The sequence below is a fragment of the Anser brachyrhynchus genome (assembly GCF_964034855.1).
Source record: "Anser brachyrhynchus genome assembly, chromosome: 5".
In the NCBI taxonomy this organism is placed as follows: Eukaryota; Metazoa; Chordata; class Aves; order Anseriformes; family Anatidae; genus Anser; species Anser brachyrhynchus.
In genome coordinates, this window is record NC_137699.1 from 26,717,699 (window position 1) to 26,738,071 (window position 20,373).

At 33.4% G+C, this 20,373-nt stretch overlaps 1 protein-coding gene across 1 annotated transcript in view; it reads left to right on the plus strand.

The window, feature by feature from the left end:
• The window catches only part of RYR3 (ryanodine receptor 3), a 243,221-nt gene that overhangs the window by 166,634 nt on the left and 56,214 nt on the right, over positions 1-20,373 (plus strand). The window contains exons 55-65 of the mRNA XM_080595279.1: positions 1,308-1,397; positions 2,801-2,950; positions 4,284-4,346; positions 8,593-8,668; positions 8,849-8,972; positions 11,413-11,528; positions 11,820-11,887; positions 12,821-12,942; positions 18,215-18,264; positions 18,679-18,739; positions 19,706-19,944. Of these exons, the coding sequence (XP_080451405.1) occupies positions 1,308-1,397; positions 2,801-2,950; positions 4,284-4,346; positions 8,593-8,668; positions 8,849-8,972; positions 11,413-11,528; positions 11,820-11,887; positions 12,821-12,942; positions 18,215-18,264; positions 18,679-18,739; positions 19,706-19,944 (1,159 nt within the window). The remainder of the gene's footprint in view (positions 1-1,307; positions 1,398-2,800; positions 2,951-4,283; positions 4,347-8,592; positions 8,669-8,848; positions 8,973-11,412; positions 11,529-11,819; positions 11,888-12,820; positions 12,943-18,214; positions 18,265-18,678; positions 18,740-19,705; positions 19,945-20,373) is intronic.

Below are 20,373 nucleotides of genomic sequence, written 5' to 3' on the forward strand. Positions count from 1 at the left end.
TTATTATTTCAGAAAATGTCGTTAGAGCTTTTCTTTATTCTTAACTTTGGGAAGGCTGTCATGCATTGACTTGCCCTATAGTTTTCCAAGTGTTCTATCACTGTGTTGTCTGTGGTTCAGCACTTCAAAAGAGGTGTAAGGAAATATATATTGTGATTTTGAACTTTTAAATGTTAAAAGGAAACATTAAATTTATTGAAGGGCTGTTTAGTGTTACAGTTTGCAAGTTTTGATGTTTAGAACTTTCAGAGTTAAAACTGAGCAAAATGAAGTTTGATAGAGTTGCAGTTCTTACTAAGTATGTTGAAAGTGTTTGGATGTGAGTAACTCATTTAATCCAAGAATGAATTTTAAACCTCTCTTTCATTGAAGGAAAAGATGGGGTAGAGTTACGTAATTTATTGTGACAATTAATAACAATTGTATTGAACAATTATATAGAAATAACAACTCTGTTGTTGTATGTTTGTATATGCAAATCTGTAGAGAAACACACAGATGTGTGTATATGTATATATGTATATGTATATATACATATATAGTATGTATATATACATATACATACTATACATGCATTAATCTCAAAAGTTAAATTTCAATTAACATTCTTTAAAGCAAAGGCTTCAGTAAGTTACCTTCTTTGGTACTTGATCTGTTAACATCACATTTTCCATAAGACAAGTAGTGTGTTGCTTCCAGCAATTGCATCACAATTCTTTTTCTGAGAGACTGCTTTTGGTGTGATGTTAATTAGTTCAATCACCACAGCCTGTATCTTTGATACTAAATCAGTAGAGAGTATCAATCACTGCCTGTCATCTGTGTTATGTAAAATTATCATGTTGTCACTGAACTTAAAAACAGATACTGATTTCTCATAGGCTAATGCAAAATCAAGATATAGGTGTTTGATTGCTTCCAGAAATTGAAATTTGGAAGCAAGTAGGATCTTTCTTCTCTGTGTTGCTGACTGTAGCTTCCCAGAGAGTAGACATGCTTTTTTCTTTTTGTTTTGAAACTTTAGCCAGTACCATGTTAATGCATTAGTCAGTTTGAAAGCCGCCAGCGTATAGTAGGCTCACAAATCGTTGCATGAGACTTACTGCTGATAGATAGACTCTGATCTTCTCAGGCCATGTTTTGTTCTGGTGTATCCACAGATGGATGTATTCTATTACACACAAATTTCTGTGGCACAGTGTAGGTATTGGAGTAGATTAGCAATTCAGTATGACACACAAAACTTGCTGGTTTTCACTCATCTGTGTTGCTCTCATCTTATTTCAGTATATATATATATTTTTCAGACTAATAATGGATGGAAATACGGTGTTTCACTGGATGAAAATACAAAGACTCACCCATTAATAAGACCTTTCAAAACTTTAACTGAAAAGGTAATAGAGAATACTTAAGCTGTATTAATGGAAAGTAGCTTGATTTTGTATACTTTTTCTAATCCAATTCAAATTTGTTATACAAATGAAGGAGAGGCAAACTATAATTCTTACAGATAAGAACAGCAATCTCTATATGCTACAGTGATTGTTTAGTTAATAGAGTCCTGCATAAATGATATGCTTCCGCTAGGCAGCCTTCGTAGGCCTGAGCCAGTTGGTATTAAAGGCATCAATAGCACAGGGTTTTCAAGCCTCTGTGGATGAGGAAATGACTGGCAACTGCTCCTGTGTTTTAGATGAAAGTAATCTAACATATCTATTTGAAGGTAATTCTGTCTTCAAGAAAGATGGTAGAAAATTTTAATGAAATTGCAGAATGTGCTTCAGTTGAAATTGGAGAAAAAACATTAAAAATATTTTAAATACACTTTATATTTGAATTTCTTGGCTAGGCATGAATGTTTTTTAGTTGTCAAAACACTGAACCAAACTGGAATTCTGTTGCTTATTTTTGCAGTGATTCACTGGGTGACTTAGTTAAGTCAATTACATTTGTCCCCCTTTACCATACTTTTCCCATTCAGAAAATGGAGATGACAAAAACAAAAGTTTTCATTTCCCAAGGTTTGTAAATTGCTTTGAAATCTTCAGAGAGGACCTGAAGTATTGTTGGTTGAATTATTATTAAAGCTGTTTAAAGGGATTCTTCAAAATGGTCTCAGATTTGAAGTTCTGAACTATTTCTAAAATCAGGTCTTTCCATAAAAACTGTTAAATAAGTATCATAAAAATTCTTATTTATGGTTAAGAGTTGAAATACTTTTATTATGCTGATTTGAGAAGTCTTAATATGATGCACTCAGAATTTTCTTTCCTACAACTTTTCAGATTTTGTATAACACCTTTGCATTTCAAAGGACTGAAAGCTCTCCCCTAATTTGCTGTTGATGGCTGTACTTACATGAAGAGGTTTATAGATCAGTAATGTTCTGTATCTGTAAATAGATACAAATATAGGAACGCTAAAAAAAAAAAAAGCTTTGTGTTCAAATGTACATACTTAACTAATTTCTTGTAAATGAAATTTGTAATTTTAATGCCATCAGTTTTAGATTATTTTGGGCTGGAGTAGCTAATTAGTAGGTTTCCAGATACAAACTACATTATTGCTTCAGAACTCAATTGAGTTCTCTTAGCTTTTAATAGACATATTAACAGTCAAAAATAAAAGCAAAAAGGTGCGTAACTACTTTAAAGCTTGTTTCTCAGGCAAAAAGTACTATATCATATCTACAGGATTTCTTTAACTGTTGTGGCATGTGACAATTTATGATGAAGGACAGAATATTTTTACTAAGTTTTTGCGACTTGCTAAATAAGGAAAATTATTTGCTTCAAAGGAAAAAGAAATTTATCGTTGGCCTGCTAGAGAATCACTGAAAACCATGTTGGCCATGGGATGGAGCCTAGAAAGGACCAAAGAAGGAGGAGAAGCAATATTACATCAGCGTGAAAATGAAAAGCTCCGTAGCATATCTCAGTCGAGCCAGGTAAGATGGAATTGGTTAAATCTAGAAAAAAAAAGGCTTGGTTGTTAATTTACTGAGAAATTATACAAAATTATGTTTATTTTATATTCTTTTCAATGAAAGGAAGCTTCTAAAATTAGTTTTGAGGTTGGAAGTCTTGCCACTGTAATAAAAAAATGTACTGTAACATTAAAGAGAGGACTGCAAAAAAGTGCAACTTTTACAAAGCCAAGATGGTCAGAGACCATATCTCTTAATTTTCTAATGGAGAGGGATTTTGTGTAGTCATTTAAAGAATACATGGCAGAGTATTTAAAGCTTTTTGTTTTATAATAGTTAAATCTAGAAATTTTCTTTCTTGGTCAAACAGAAGAACCTGAAACTGGCTTCTGTCAAGATTATAATTATGACAGACAAATAAGATTGTTCATTTAATACTTTTTGTTAAATCTTACAGGCAAGTGTTGCAGATAATTATATAGTACATAGCATTTTGATGTGATACAGGCTATTTCTTTCATTTGTAGTTGTTTTTTTGTTGTAGTTGCTAACATGTTGAGCTATAAAATTTCTACTCAATATATGTGTCTTGGAGGGTGAGGGAAGCTGTTTAAAAACTATGACAAGCAAGATTTGGCTAACAGCAAATGTATGTAAATGTTTCATATTAAACCATACCATTAATTCTGTTATGGTTTTACAAATAGAGACTGCCTTGATAGTACCAAAATATATCAATTAAAAATGGTTTCAAACAAACAAAATGCATGACATGATTCAGTACAGGATTTCAGCACGTTTAACTTCAGTACATTTGAAACCACTGATTTAGGTGTGACTTCACGTTTAATCACATGAGTAGGTTTGTTACATTGGAGCTTTCACACTTTAAACATTTCAAGATTGCATAAATATTTTACACCTTTTTCTTAGTCTGTAAATTCTTGTAGGCAATAACTAACTTTAACTTTTCATTATGGTGTCTTATCTTTAATATATGTGGTTCATTCAGGTGGTTGTCACACCGTTCTGTCATGTTTTGAAGACACATTGAATGTCTCATGATTGGTCTCCTCACTTAGGCTGAAAAGCATATAAAAGCAGGTTGTCATCTATTGCCAACAGAGGCATCTGATTTTTTCTGCATCTTTCTCATTTCCATATCAACACATGTAATGTTAATCATCCTGTGTGTTGCCAACACATTACAAGGCAAAAGGTGAACACAATTTCTCAAGGAAGTTAAAAAAAGTAAATACTATCACTGATTAGATCAGTAAGAGAGGTGTTGTAGTTGAATATTTGATTCTTTTATCTAAAATATTTGAAAATAATTCTTTTTCTTTCCCCTCAGGGAAATGGATATAGCCCAGCACCACTTGATCTCTCTAATGTGGTGCTTTCTAGGGAGCTTCAGGTTTGTATTTGTATTTTGCATACTTTGTGCAAGAATGTTGTTGTTTAACCCAGAAGGCAGCTGAGCACCATGCAGCAGTTTGCTCACTCCTCCCTGCCACAATGGGATGGAAGAGAGAATCAGGAAAAAAAAAAAACTTGTGGGTTGAGATAAAGACAATTTAGTAGGAAACAAAAAGAAGGAAAATATTAATTATAATAGTAAAACAATATACAAAGCAAGTGATGCACTATGCAGTTGCTCACCAGCTTCAGACTGATGCCCAGCTCCTCTCTGAGCAGCACCCCCCACCAGTTTTATTGTTCAGCATGATGCCATATGGTATGGAATACCCCTTTGGCCAGTTTGGGTCAGCTGTCCTGGTGCTGTCCCCTCCCAGCTCCTTGCGCACCCCCAGCCTCCTCAATGGCAGCGCGGTATGAGAAGCTGAAAAGTCCTTGACTTAGTGTCAGCACTGCTCAGCAACAATTAAAACGTAAGTGTGTTATCAGCATTATTCTTTTCCTAATCCCAAACACAGCACCATACCAGCTACTAGGAAGAAAATTAATTCTGTTCCAGGCAAAACTAGGACATGGAAAGACTTAGTAGACTTTGTTATTAATTATTCGAATTTTAACAGATTTTATGAGTGTACTTCTGTCTTTGTTTGTGATTCACTGTTGTAAAAAGGTTCACATGTATTATTTATAAATTTTAAAAAGAGATTTCTGTTCTTTATCTCATTGGTGCTTCCTGAATTCCTAGAACAAGTTAGCATGAAGCTAGGGAAGGGACTGTAAACAGCATTTGATATATATTTAGCCTATGCCTGTGCTTACTTTGAATAACAGTTGAATATATTGATGTTCCTGATGTTATGCACAGACCATGTACATTGCAGCCATATGCTTAAAAGCCTGAGAGAATGGAAGAATTCGTATTATTATTCCAGACAGGTTCATTGTAAGAAAGAAAGCTATAAAACGTGGTTTTGCTTGTGTATTATTTTTTAATGCATATATTACTCTTATCAATAAAATGACGTACAAATTTTAAATAGAGCAATAGTAGTGAAAAAGTGTATACAGAATGAAGAAAGGTGTTTTTTTGTTTGCTTGTTTTTTTTTGTTTTTGTTTTTCCTTGAGGGATGCCTACGTGTTTTTAGTGTGCTCTTTAGTGTGTTAAGACCTTATAGGGCTTCTCCTTTTATTTTCTATTTGCAACTCTTCTCACCCTCCCTCTCAACCATATTTTTCCATGTCTTTTGAAGAGTAAAGAAATCTCTCTTTACCTCAACAATATTTATACCATCTGCCTTGCTTCAAACTTGCATATTAGTCTTCCTTTATGATTATACATCCAACAGGCATCTCTCTCTTTTTTTTCTTTCCTATGCTCATTCTGGAGTAATTTCATCACCTGTGTTAACAACCACAGAGATACATATTTTCTTAGGTTTTATTTTGTTGTTCAGTTTGTTTTAACGCTCCATCTCACTGAAGTTGTTCCTTCTGTGTTGTCTTTTTCTGAAGGTCACTGTGATCAGTACCCGTCTTCAGAAAATTGAATGTCAGACTTTCTGTCTTCCACATTAAGATTTCCTTTCCATTCTTGGCTGTATGTGCTGTTGACTTCTTGTCTAATTTTAATCATCTGCCCATGTTGCTTTCTTTTCTCACTGTCATTCTTCACTTCATCTCATGTCCCTTTCTTTGTGCATCTCAAAATTCTTATTAGTTGACTGCTGGGGTTAGTTTTGCCATGCCAGTATTCTCCTCCACTCCTGTTCTTTTGATACAGAACTGTTTAATCCGTTCCCATTTCTGTTGGAAATCCATGGCCAAGCTGATTTTCTTAACTAAAATTTATTTTCTAGATTCTTTCAGCTCTGTTGTCTTATAAATAGTGTTTTCAATTTCAGTCTCATAATCAGGTACCTATTTACTTCTTTCCACCCTCATTCCTTCTTTAAATGTAGTCCTCCTCATGCCTCTACTTCTTTTTCTGTAATAAGTGTTTCCAAGGGAAAATTGAAACCATTCTATGACTTTCTCTTTTTGGTTAGCCTGTTTTCTTTCTGTTTATCCCTTGCATCTGTATTCACAGCAACATGGTATTTCAGTTAATATAAACCATTTCATAGACTAAACTATGTGCTACAACTAGACCTTTTCCCTCTTCTTTTCCTTTCCATATGCTTTTCCTAATAGTTTTTTTTGCTCAGAACCTCACTCGAGTGTATTCATCATCCATTTATTGTTTTTGTCTATAAGCTAAAGATTCTACCTTCTGAAGATTCTAAGCTAAACTTTCTACCTTTTGTCTCTTTGATGTTCCCTTTCAGCCACAGTTTTGCTACAAACAATTAACCTCTTTTAGCTTCCTTTTGTAAAAATGGATCTCCATTTCCCTGTCCTCATGAATACTTTCAAAAAGGTTTTGTTGCAGTTAAATGGTTGTTTCACTATTGTTACACTGTTGTGTACCAACACTGTGGGTTTTTTTGCTTGACGACTAGTTACCTTAGTTTATCAAAGGTTATTGATTTGAAATTTCTTGTTTTTCTTTTTTTTTTGTACAAAAAACATCACTCCTGTTTTTCCTTTAGTTTTCATTCTTCTTTCATCCAAGAGCTCATTTAATTCAATATTTACAGTGACTTTTTGTCAGTCTTCTTGAATCTTACTGTATCCAACATGCAATCTAATCCCTGTTTTGTACTGACACACTGTTATCACTAATTCTGTATTGATCTTTTTCTAGCCAAAACTCAGTTAGTTTTCAAAAAATACCTTGTTTTGATGCATTTTTCCCTGCTGATGTTCTAGGAATTACATCATCCATTGCTTTTTTCTGTGCTTGTGTGATTGTCTCTTCTGTTGGTTCTCTTTCTACCTTTCTAATCATTCTTTCAAAGTATACTAAGTATTCTATCTTGATACTTCTGTAAAGAAGTTCTCTATATTGCTTAGTCCTAGCTCTTTTTTTCCTTGGTCTACAAGGAAGCAAAATTTTATTTGGGACAATTCACATACTTTCATTCTCTCCAAAACAAATTCTATTTTTCTTGAATGTGTTCCTTGTCTTCTGTCCTTCTTGACTCAGAACTTCCTCCAGCAGATCCTTCCTTATGTTTCCTTTATTGATAACTGTGGTTGGCATAGATATCCTTATAGTCTCTCAGATGTAGAATTTCAGCATTATTTACTTAAATCTCTCACACATCCAGGCTAGTTATCTTAGCTCTAAGATTTGATCTAAAGCTTGATTCTTTTGTGTGAAAATTTTATCCGGGGTTCTGTTGTCTTATGTTTTGATTTCTTCATCTCTTTTTTTCTTAACTACCGCTAATTAGAAAACGCCTCCGTTTAACATTTTTTGTAACCTATTGCTTCTGCCCTTGTACTCAGACAAATGGAATCTGCTTCATATTACTTTGTTTTGCTTTCAGATTTTTCTGTTAACTCCTCCTCTTTTTTCTCATTTGTTTCTCATTATGTATATGCTAAATTGCAAACCAGTATGTTGCTTTTTCCATTGTTGCCCTTCATAAGTATTTGTAGTGCTACTTCATTAAGCTTTTATAAGAACAGACTCAAGACTGTCCTTCATATTATCTGTTAAAAGAGATCTGTTAGGCTGTTTATGTGCAAAGACTGTAAGCTGTATTTGTGTCCAAAGGATGTAAGCTATTATAAACCAGAATATAAGAGAAAGAAAGTAGTCTGTACTTCCTGAAAAAGAGATGTTTGTATTTAGTTAACTGTCATCATCTGTGATGAAAGATCTTTACATTTTCTTCTTTGTAGATTGTCTTCCCATTGTCATTGCAATAGCCTTTAGGGGCATTGATGTCTAATGCCTACCTTCAGCATAGATTCTCCTTGTACTGTAGCTCAGTCTTAGCCATCATACAATTAGAAGACACTTATTCTCATTTTGTTTTATGCATTACAGTCCCTAGCTTAATAGGTACTGCTTTATGACTAAAGTCATTTAAGAACTAGCATAAGGTAATAATAATAAGTAATGACTTTATCACTGTTTTATTTGATCTGGAAAGCATCTGTGTTTTTTGTGTCCCACTTTACTGAGGTAAATGCTTGGATGCATAGACCAACTCAGCCAAGGAGTCTATGGGTGATGTTTCTTTACCAAAGACTGTAGACTATGCTCAAGACTGTAGAATTATGTATAATTACAGAATTATTAATTTTCATCTTTTAATTTTGCATCATCTTATTTTTCCTGATGGCAATATAGGGAATGGTTGAGGTAATGGCAGAAAACTACCATAATATATGGGCCAAAAAGAAGAAAATGGAGTTGGAAAGCAAAGGTAAGCCAGAATCCTGTGCCAAAACCACACAAAAAAGACAAGCAAAATGAGGGAGAAGAAACAGTCTGAAAGAAGACAGTGTAAGACAATCTAAATTAAATAGTTTATTTTTTGTATTTGAAACAAAATAAATCTTAGAACAAAGAAAAACCCTTACAGTTCTCTCAATTTTTACCGAAGGTGGAGGTAGTCATCCTTTATTGGTACCTTATGACACATTGACAGCCAAGGAGAAATCACGGGACCGTGAAAAGGCACAGGAGCTGTTTAAATTCCTTCAAGTGAATGGTATAATCATATCTCGGTAAGGTGCATACTTTTTGAAATACTTGCTTATATTCAGTGCACAAACCATGATAATTTTCCTTATCTCTGTGCATTCTGTTAGGTGCTAACATATTTACCGTTTGGTATATCTTCTATCTTCTGTAAATCAAAGTCCTTATTATTTTTATGTGCAGAAAGACGCATCTGAAATAGTGTAGAGAGCTAACTGTTTTAATAAGTATGTGATCATAGTAAATACAAAATGCAACAGTAATACAATTGAGCGAGCAGATGATTCAAAACTTCTAAATTAGCAACCAGCAGCTGTCAGTAAGATCATGGGAAAATAAATCTGAGGTCTGATACTGTAAAGTGGTTTTTAATCTAATACTTAAGAAAAATGTTGTTTTGAGTTTTCTGAACTAGTAAGACACAGTCGGCATTTTTGCGGGCATTTCCTCCTTAACTTGCTCAAGCGGAACAGCATATTATTTGTACTATAAATTGAATTGTTGTATCTGGAAGTATGTTGGCCTTTGGGATTTTACTCCATCAAAATTAAAATAGCTTATTATTATACCATGTTTCTGGATTTGTGTGATGGATTTGTGAGTTACTGTATCATAGCTGTCATTTACGTATTACATGCAAAATTCCTGAGCACATAGGAAACTGCTATTTTGCTAGCATTAAGCATTTTTGTAATCCACACGGTATTCATGAACATTTTTTGTATGTACATAGAGACATATCTTACTTGTTTTCATATGTTTTTTTCTTCAAATTTGTGCCTTTAGTGAAAGTATACATCCAGAAAATTATATAAATTGATTATTGGGATCTGTGCAAGTTAACTTCAGTGGTTTCAGTTCGCTTTACCAATTAATACCATTTTAAAAATATTAGAAGACAGAGCTCTAAAGATACATTTCTGCAGTCCTACAGAGAAAAATTCAGTTCTACAAAATATGTAGGTTCTCAGCTTGAAGTCGAATAGTATGTATGCCGGTAGGCATTTTTATATCCTCTATAACTGCTTTAGAAATATTGTTTAAGAGAAGCAAATTTAGTTCCTGCAAAGGAAAGGTCTTTGAAATATCAATGGAATTGCTCAAATGCTGATTTTAATACCTCTTTACAGCTGCATCTATTATGGTTAGGAGGGCAATGTTTTGAGTGTTGGATAATGAGACAAGTCAACTTGAAAAGAATCTTTTCAGGCTGTTTGTGGGCTATGGGCAAAGAGTTGCAGTAATTGTCTGTATCAGGGTGAGTCAAGATTATTGTCTAAGTGTTTTCTTCAGATGAATATGTACATATCTTAAGTAAATATAAAATATTTTGAAGTACTGATTAAAGTTATCACATTTTCAGAATGTCATTGTTAAAAATGTTGGACTACAGAATCAGAATCATAGAATAGTTTGGGTTGGAATGGAACTTTAAAATCATCTTGTTCCAACATGCTTAGTATGGACAGGGACACCTTCCACAAGACCAGGTTGCTCAATGCCCAACCAACCTGGCCTTGAACACTTCCAGGGATGGGGTATTCCTTTAAGCATCTTTCAGCCTATACAAGTGCTTTTGATGCTGCATTTTGTAGTAAATCAGTTCATAGGTCATAAAAGTATGTAAACTAGGACTCTTCAAATAGATTTTTTGTCTTTAAGTGAAACTCCAAGATGGGGGAGATTAGAAGAGTCCTTTTATGTTTATGTATAAACTGGTATCAGAATGCATTTCTTGGTTCCCTGGTTCTGTTTTCCAGACTATACCTGTTCTTCTCCTCCTACCCATGTTCTAACATGGTCATGAACCATGTTCTTAGTATTAGTGTTTTCATTGTTAAAATTTCTGCTGCATCAAACTTCTTCTGCAGAATTACTGATTTCCTTGGATTCACCTCATAGCAGTTTTTATCTAATCTTCATTTATCCTCCTTAATTTACTCCTGAACCAGTGCTGAAGAATCTCAGGACAAGTGATCATTTCCTCCATTCCACAACACTGAGTCCATCAACTTTGCTTTCTTGCAAGGAAGTTTCTTCCATGCCACAAACTTCCCTGCTTCTTTTCTTTCCTTCTGTAGTCTCATAAATCTGCATTCAATGTTTTCTGCATCTCCTGTAGCCAGGTTGTCCCAGCCTAATTGATAAAGTGAAAGTCTTCCTATCTACCGCTATTTGAAAAGTCTACAGAAGCATTTGAATGTAGCCATTATGGATAGCCAGTGTTTCCTTATTGTTATGAGTTTTTATGATGGAAATTTGAGTTAGAACATGAAACATGAACTGATTTTAATGCTTCTTGCTATGCAATTGATAACTAAGAGTTGCTGTGGAAGGTCATTTTCTGCTATTTACAAAAATTTACCATAAGCAAAAGATTAAAAGGAATAGAATGCTTCATAGTACTGTCATCATTTGTACTACTGTCTTCACCAATGCAATTTATCTGAATGCTTTCTAAAATAGGGGTCTGAATGACATGGATTTGGATGCTTCATCCATGGAAAAGAGGTTTGCCTTTAAGTTTCTGAAGAAAATTTTAAAATATGTTGACTCTGCTCAAGAGTTCATTGCACATTTGGGTAAGTTGCAGATTTTATTTTGAAAATCATTCAAGTTGTTGATATTTAAATATTTGGGTTGGTATGTCTAAATTTGCAGAGACCACTATTTTTATTGCCTTTAAGAAACTGTAATTCTGTCTTTAAATTTGCAGTTTGAATTCTTGGACATCTTAGCCAGTAACTGGCTAAACTGTTTCTGCTGTTTTCTTTGTATTACTTAAAAACTAAGTCTCTAAGGTTGTATCACAGCTAATGTGTTTATTATTAACCAACTATTTATTCATGTCTGTCTTTATTGTATCTTTGCAGAAGCCATTGTAACCAGTGGAAAAACTGAAAAATCTCCACATGACCAAGAAATAAAATTCTTTGCGAAAGTGAGTGATTTAGTACTTCAAGTAATATATGTATACATATTACAGATGTAATATATATCTATAACATTCAGAACATGGAATACAGAACATATACAGAACATGGAATTCTGTAATGTAAGACTGCTTTTCAGGTAACAGAAACATGTCTTTCCAGTTTTTTTTCCTGGTAAGTAATGAATGATATGTCATTAAAAGATATTTCCAAATGTGTTCCAAAATAACTCAATATATTTGCTGGATTCAAGCGTTTCAGAATATTTCAAAATATTTCAATATGTTTGCTGGAAAAGATTATACATGATAAGGAACATAGAACTTAAAAGGCAGCTTATTTATTACATGAAATGAAATACTCTTGCTAAACATATACATTATCTCTGATTTTTTTTTTGCCTCAGTATAAACTGAAGCATGTAGTATTGTTTAATTAACAGGAATAAATATTGCTATGCGTAGTAATTTCTTACACATTTGTATGACAAATGTACTAAGACAAATGCTGTCGATGATCAGATTTGAAGTAAGGAACGTTTAAGGTTTTATTTAGGAACTTAAAAAAAAAAAAACACCTCTCCCTTTAAATGTGTACTGGACAACTGTCCACAATGTGTACTGGACAACTGTTATGTGAAGAGTGGAGAGGAAAAGTCCTCTTCAGTGATACTCGTGACAGTTGAATGTGAGAAAAGTAAGCTTGCAGTATTAGATCCAAAATAGATAGATCTGTGTAACACTGTTTAATATTCTTGTAGCTTTTAATTTAAATTGTAGTACTTAAGATTTTAATTTATATGACTTCATGTCTGAAATGAGAAAATACAACTGTAACAGAACTTCTAAAATTGCTTGATTTCACTTTGACCAATCAGAGCATTGTTGCTACGCTTACCAATGTGCTCTGTGAAAAATACATTTTGTATCTGTATTTCTTAGGTTCTTTTACCATTAGTTGATCAGTACTTTACAAATCACTGCCTGTACTTCCTGTCTTCTCCAACAAAAACACTCAGTAGCAGTGGATATGCATCAAATAAGGAAAAGGAAATGGTAGCAAGGTAAGTAGAAAATTAAGATACATAGGAGCTTTTTATATAGATAATATAAAGTCTCTTAGATTAGTTAGTTCAAAAGCTCACTTTCCTGAAGTAGAAAGTGAAGTAGTTTATTTTTTTTAGCAGAATGGCAGATGATGAATAGCATTCCTCATCTTAATATTCTTTAATATCTGATTAAAGAATTGAACATATAAATTATATATTAAAATATATTAATTATACATATTATTAATTATATATCATTAAAGTTAAGTTTCCACATCATTTCCATCAGTTCCATATGTAAGGAAGTTCTGTTTATCCTTTGAGTATTCCTGTAGGTATTATGGTGAATATTTCAATACTTAAGAACTTTATGAAATTAAGCATTTTTAGAAAAGGTTTTCTTGGTTAAGATAGATACCACTGAATGTCTCTTTAGTGTCTTACAATTTTGATGACAACTTGTCTTTATGTAGACTAGCACCCTTATTAATTAATAGTAATTAATTGACTAATTAATTGTCAATGGCCTAGAGTATTGCCTGCTTAGCAACTCTACTGCCATTGTCTCCTGCCAACCTCATTGTAAGCTGAAGACAACTAGTCATTTTGTATTGCTATGTACTGTGTAATCACTTGTTCTTTCTGGTGTTATCCAGTATCCTCTGGTTTGACTTGAGCCCAAAACTAGAGAAGCTTGTCTACTTTCAGTTTCATTGCTAAACAGAAGACATGACGTTCTAAGACAATAAATTAGATTGTTTTTCTAATTACAAAATATAAAAAAACTCAACCTTATCTAAAGAAAATAGAGTAATAATAATTTAATTATTATTTATAATTATAATCAGACAAGATGAAAAAAAAACACATTTTTCACACTAATTTCATATATATGGTTCTAAAGAGAGAAACTTTTAACAAAAATGGTGATAATATTGTGAAAGGAGACAGTACACATTCTCTGCATATAAATTTCAGAAGTAGATTATTAACTTAAAGTTCTACACATTGAGAGGTTAACAGCCTTGCAAAATATAGTCATCTTATGTGAAAGAATGTTCAAAAGACAACAGCTGTCATACTGTCATAGCCAGGCTATTTCACAGACATGGCCAGGAATATGAAAGATGCAGCTTAATGCAAGCATTTTCTTTGGTATAGGTAGAATGATGATAAAAAGTTAAGGAAAAAACAAAGATTTATAGAATCATTTAAATCTTTCTCTCCCAGTACGATATTACTTCTAATAGCAGTTCTCTGATATGTTAGCATCATGTCCCGGGTTCATTCAGCTGTTCTCATGCAACCTTGTTTTTGCTTGTGCTGCAGATGACATTCAGCTAACAGTGAAATGAATATTAAATACTAAAGAATACACAGGAATAGAAAATTTATTAAGAGCTGTTTCATGACTTATCCTCATTACTTGGTTTGTGTCCCTGCTTTGTTTATTGTAGAGCTAATGGAAAATAAAAACATGTTCTCTTATCATGACTTTTGACACTAGATTTGTCATCCGAAATTCGTAAACATTGATTTGTGGGTATGCACTTTTCTTTATTTCTTCTCATTCTCATACTTGGAAATATTAGAAACGCCATATAATCAAAGCCATATACCTAGTGCTTTAGCAACTGGGTAAAAAAAAAAAAACAAAAAACAACAACAAGTTACTGAGAGACATTTCAGAAAGTTGTCCTTCACCACTGCCAAGTCCAGATAAGCTTTCCTTCTCTGATTTACTCTTCAGAATCTCAGTGTCCTTCTTTACAATTAATTATTTTCTGATGAGAATGCTCATTAATTATTATGTCTGGCATAAAGTAAAAAAGTTCTATTAATATAAACACTTTTCAGAAGTTTTTATTTCAGCAAAATCTAAACTGCATGAGCAAAATCTAAAGCACATTTATGGGATAAGGAAAATAATAGTTCTCTGGGCCTAAGACTTCTCTCAGTTGAAATTGCACATCAGACATTATGAAGCAGGACTATTTAGTTGACAGACTGCACTACAGATTTGATCACAAAAAAAAAAGTTTTGCCCAGGCCTTGTCAAAGGTCCTAGGTATGAGACAACTGAAGTACTCTTGCAGGAAATTCTGTATTTCTTGACATACTGAAAGAACTGTTATAATGCACCATTTGCCATCTGTGAAAGTAGAGAACAATTCCAGTCTGTACTGGGGGGCTGAGGATTGTACAATGCTCTTGGGGTCTGACCTTTAGTAAAATTACCCAATATACCCAAAAAATGGGTTGCCTTGTGCTAGAATGTCATAAAAAAGGGCACAAGGATCTTTTAATATCTTACCACTGCATGTTTTCATGAAGCTTGGAACAAACTGAAGGATGACTAAGAGAGTTAACTGAGGTATGTGTTGGGAACATATGTAAGATGTTGTTAGGAGATACTTGGAGTGTAGATCACTGGGGAGTCCTTAGGGATCTATTTGATTTCTTCCATTATGTCCCATCTATTGTTTTTTATTATTCTAGCTTGCTTGTTTTCCCAGGTTCTACATTCCCGTTATTGAATTCTTGTTCTAAATTCTACTCCCAATGGCAAAATTCAGAAACAGCTGGCTGCCTTTCCTCATCCTCCCTCCTGTTTTTTATTTCCCAATGGAGTTTTGTCAACCAGGATCTATTGAGAAGACATCTGCCTCTGTCATTGTCAGAATGATAGCTAAAAGGAAGAAAGTCAGGGAATCCCAGCCTGGTCCTGTGAAGCTTTACTACGTGTCTGTGATGGAGTCTGGGTGGTGCTGGAACAAAGGGCATATGAAGGAATATCACTAGTCACACATCAGATAGTTTTCAAGGCTTACTTAGAAATTGAGAGCTGTGTGCTTCACTGAAACATTCAAATAGTAGGCTGTGGATCAAAAGTGATGTCATTCATATTCAATTCAGGCATTTCTGCATTTCTTTTTGGAAATAATTTTGAAGCCTAAAAGATGTTGGTACAGAGTTCTTCTACTACGGTATTAATGTACTAAGGTACATTTCCCTGTTTTCACCATGAACAAATACTTGTAAGGGGGAGAGTATCACAACTATTAATACATGATGCTGTGAGCAATAAAACTAATAAAGCTTAATTTTTGACGGATTTCTATTTTATTGTTGATAACAGTTTCTGATTGAAACTTAGCCCACTGTTGGGTCATTTAAATGGTCTCACATTTGAATTTTCAAATATGAGAAAATGTGAAAATACCATGATGAAGCTTTTTAGGGGGAATTATAGTTTCTCTCTTCTCTACAAAATTGCTCACTCTCCCCTACCCCCAAATTTCTGGAATTTTATAGTTTTCTAGACAAGTGTACCATGTCAGACTTAGTTGGAATCAGCCATTTGACTCAGTTATTCTAAAAAAATCAAAAAGAGACAGTTGCCTTTTAACTTACAATGTCTTGCCTTTACAAAAATATGACTTTGATTTTTCTGCAATTAACATTTTAAAATGATTATTTAATTTCTTCTTAACCCTGATGGAGTAGCAGTATTAAACACCAGCCAGCCGGCCAGGCTGGTAGCAGTCTTGTGGCTTTTTTTTTTTTTTTTTTTTTAATTGGTTGGAAACAGAAGTGCTGAGATACTAACAGGCCAACTCCTGTTCTTACCCCTGCCGTCAGAGTGGTTTCAAAGAGTGTTTATCAACATGGTGATAGACGCTTTATATATATAAATATATATATATATAAATATATATATATATAAAACATACCTTAACCACAGCTGAGTGTTTAATTGGTCAGATAATATTTTTGTCGTCAATCTTTTTTTTCTCCCCATTGAAGGTATGCTGCTGGTTATTTTCTATGGGAAATTTTGTATTATAATCTTTCAAACTGTATTTTACTCTCATGATTTCTTACTTAAGCTGTCAATTTCTCACATTTCCTTCATTCTGTTGACCAGTGCTAACTACTTATTCCAGTAGATATAAATTTTTAAAGTAAAGGCTGTTTGCTTGTTGTTTGCTTGTTGTTATATAAGACCAGACCTAGGACTGAACTTTCTAGGGTCCATCTTTCCATTTATCTTCTGACATGGTTTTTTTTGTTGTTGTTGTTGTGTTTTTTTTTCCCCTAAATTATTATTTCACTTTCTTTACCATCTTCTAGGTAGGTTTTAGTTTTTATATTGCAGCTCCCCATAACAGCATTCCAAAGATGCTAAGATGCTGCTTTTCTGAGCTGTCAGGTATATTTAATGTAGATGTACAAGATGGTCCTCCAGTAGCTAGGGAAGTTAGTTCAGGTTCAGGAGGATCGAAGTTTCATTTCATTTAATATCATGCTTCCTTTCTGAATGCTCGTATTTCCCTAACGTCAGTCAGGTCAGGTTTATGAAGTTAGAGAGATGCTTATTAGGCTTTTACAAAATGCCTTTACAAAGGCATGTGAAATAAGTTAGATGTATAGCATGCTTGCTATTAGAAATCTAAAAATATCTTACAATTCTTTGTCCATTCTTAGTTGAGAAAATTAGCTATCAGCATTTTCCTCTTAAAGGAAGTATTTTTTTCTTGCTATTGTACAGATAAAAATGACAATCTTTTATTAGTAAGAAACTATATCAATTTCTAAAGTATGTTTGCTTCATTTTATTACATTTTAATTCCATTTGTAAGGTGTATCACAGATGATAAGGAAGTCTTCCTAGCTGTCTTTGTTTTTAGAAGTTAAGGTAGCCCCTTTAATCTCAAGAGAGTTGGTGATTTTTCTTTTAATTATCCTATTATTTTGACAGAGAGGTTAGACATGCAAGCTCCTGACATACTTGCCAGAAATCTGTAAATATTTCAGGATTATCATGAGCAATACACAAGGCAAAATATTTGCAAATGATACCTTCTCAAATTGTTTGAAATAGTATGAAGATTTATAGCAAAACAAGAAAATATTGCTCAGTTTTTTTCTTGTTCCTACCAAAATTTCTTGCTCAGAAATAATTCCTAGCTATAAAGAGTGACTCAACCATATAATATGTAATTGTTGGAATCTGCTGTAATGAAAATAAAATTTCATGTTTCAAGTAATTTCTGAATTAGAGAAGCTTAGAGAATGAGAGAATGCAGAAGCTTCTGAGATTATGCTGCTTAATGCAGTTATTTCACAGACTACTGTCATCATGTGTGATTTGAAATGCTCCTTCCAGGAACTATGTTGTGTTTTCTCTTTCATATTCTTATTATTCTTTACCTCATATATTCTAAACAAATCTTTAATCTTTGTCCTGTCTTGTCTTGCTGTTTTCTGTTCTCTTCTACTTTAGCCTGTTCTGCAAACTAGCTGCTCTTGTTAGACATAGGATCTCAATTTTTGGTAAGTTGTTAAGAAAGATCTTAATAAAGTTAAAAACATGAAGAATGTGTAACAGTTATTTCTATTTAACTGAACCTTTTCACAAGCTATAAGCTTGTCGAATACCTCTTTTAAAGGTACTGGTAGGAAAATTATGAAAGAAATTTATAAGCTACAGGATACAAAGCTCATAGTATTTCAGGGTCAAGTGATAAAAATGATCCCTAAGTAGACACCAATTACTCTTTTCAATTCTTTTATACAAATGGACTTAAGAAAATGAATGTTAGTTCTGGAACCAGACCTAACTCCTGGGGTGGAATATGTATTCCATGTTCTGTTAACCTGCATATTTCCAGTAGTGACATTTTAGATTATTAGATTATCCTACATTTTCTGTGCTATTGTGCTCTCACAGTATCTCTTTCTAAACAGGTAGTGATTCTACAACAATGGTTAGCTGCCTGCACATCTTAGCTCAGTCTCTTGACACTCGGTAAGTTAAAAAGAATTGTACGAACTACAAAACTACATAGGCATCACAGAGCTTTTCAGGGCAATTAGACTACTCCTGTATTATTTACTCCGTATTTGTAATTACTGATACTAGTAGTTTCAGTATAACAACCACCATATTAGCACACGCAGGGGTTCATTGTCTGTGACTAAAGTATTGAAAACTCCTGTCAAGCTCTCCAAGAGCATTTGAGGACTTTATTGAGAGAGATAAATGACACAAACTTTGGAACTGCAAGTATTGATGCTTGTAGATAGCTATTGTTCTGTTGTTCTGTAGTAGATATCTACTGTTCTATTATAACAGTTCAGTGCATGGTTGAAAATTTGGCATTAGAAGTGCTCAGAATATGAGAATGTATGGGCTTTTTACTCACTTCTACCATGTACCATTAAAATGCTTAAGTAGATTTAAATACCATCTAGGATAGTTTTATTTGGACTGTTTTCTCGCCTGCTTATGTTATGCAGCAGCCTGACAATGAACTTGACAATGCACATGACACAGGAGAACTTCATCAAACGTTTGGAGAAAAGTGCAAGATTAAGGAATGGGACTGGAATGCTAATGTTGCGTTTTCTAGGTTTACACATAAATGTGTATCCTGATTTGCATACCTAGTTACTGTGGCATCCATAAAAATTTAGAGTATGGTGATGTTTTCTGGGAAGGCATTGTCATACTTAAGGGCAGATCACAAAAACAGGAACAAGAAGTCTGCGGAAGCAGATTCTCTGCTGTTATTATTTTGTATGAAATACTACAACGACAGTGTTGCTTATATGGCTATTTAGGTACTACTGTCCTCTTCAGTTCATAATATAAAGTACACTGAAACCTATGTATCTTCAAAGACTGATAGAATGTAAATAATGTGTACTTCACACATCTATAGTATATTGTTGATCAATGTAAAATTAATATTTTTCCTTTATTATTTTTCAGAACTGTTATGAAATCGGGATCTGAGCTAGTTAAAGCTGGATTACGTGCCTTTTTTGAAAATGCAGCTGAAGATCTGGAAAAAACTTCAGAAAATCTTAAACTTGGAAAATTTACCCATTCACGAACACAAATCAAGGGTGTTTCACAGAATATCAATTATACTACAGTAGCATTGTTACCTGTCTTGACATCAATTTTTGAGCATATTTCACAGTATCAGTTTGGAGTTGATTTACTTTGTAAGTACTTTTTTAAAATTCTGAATTATTTTGTGTTATAATAATACTTTTTAAATAATTAAAACAGGAATTCAAAGGAATGAATTCCCTTTTTCAGTAACAGATGTATTTCCAGCGTTAATGCTTTTAAAGTTTCCTTGATTTTTTTTGCGTATTTTAACTTAAAATTATCAAAATGCTTCCTTGAGATGCAGCAATATGCTATTCTAAAATTTCTTAAGTGTATTTGGGGATTAGAGTTCCATAGAAAAAGGTGATTCAAAGATAGATAGCAATTAAAAAACTTTAAGAAGGTGGGGAGCCTCTAGATCATGTTTCTAAAGGCTATATACACAGACTGAATGTGGTTTAAGTTGAAATTACATTCTGCAAATGTGATAGTCCGCACAATTTTTTTTAACAAGTACCTGCTGGCTTATTTGAATGTCT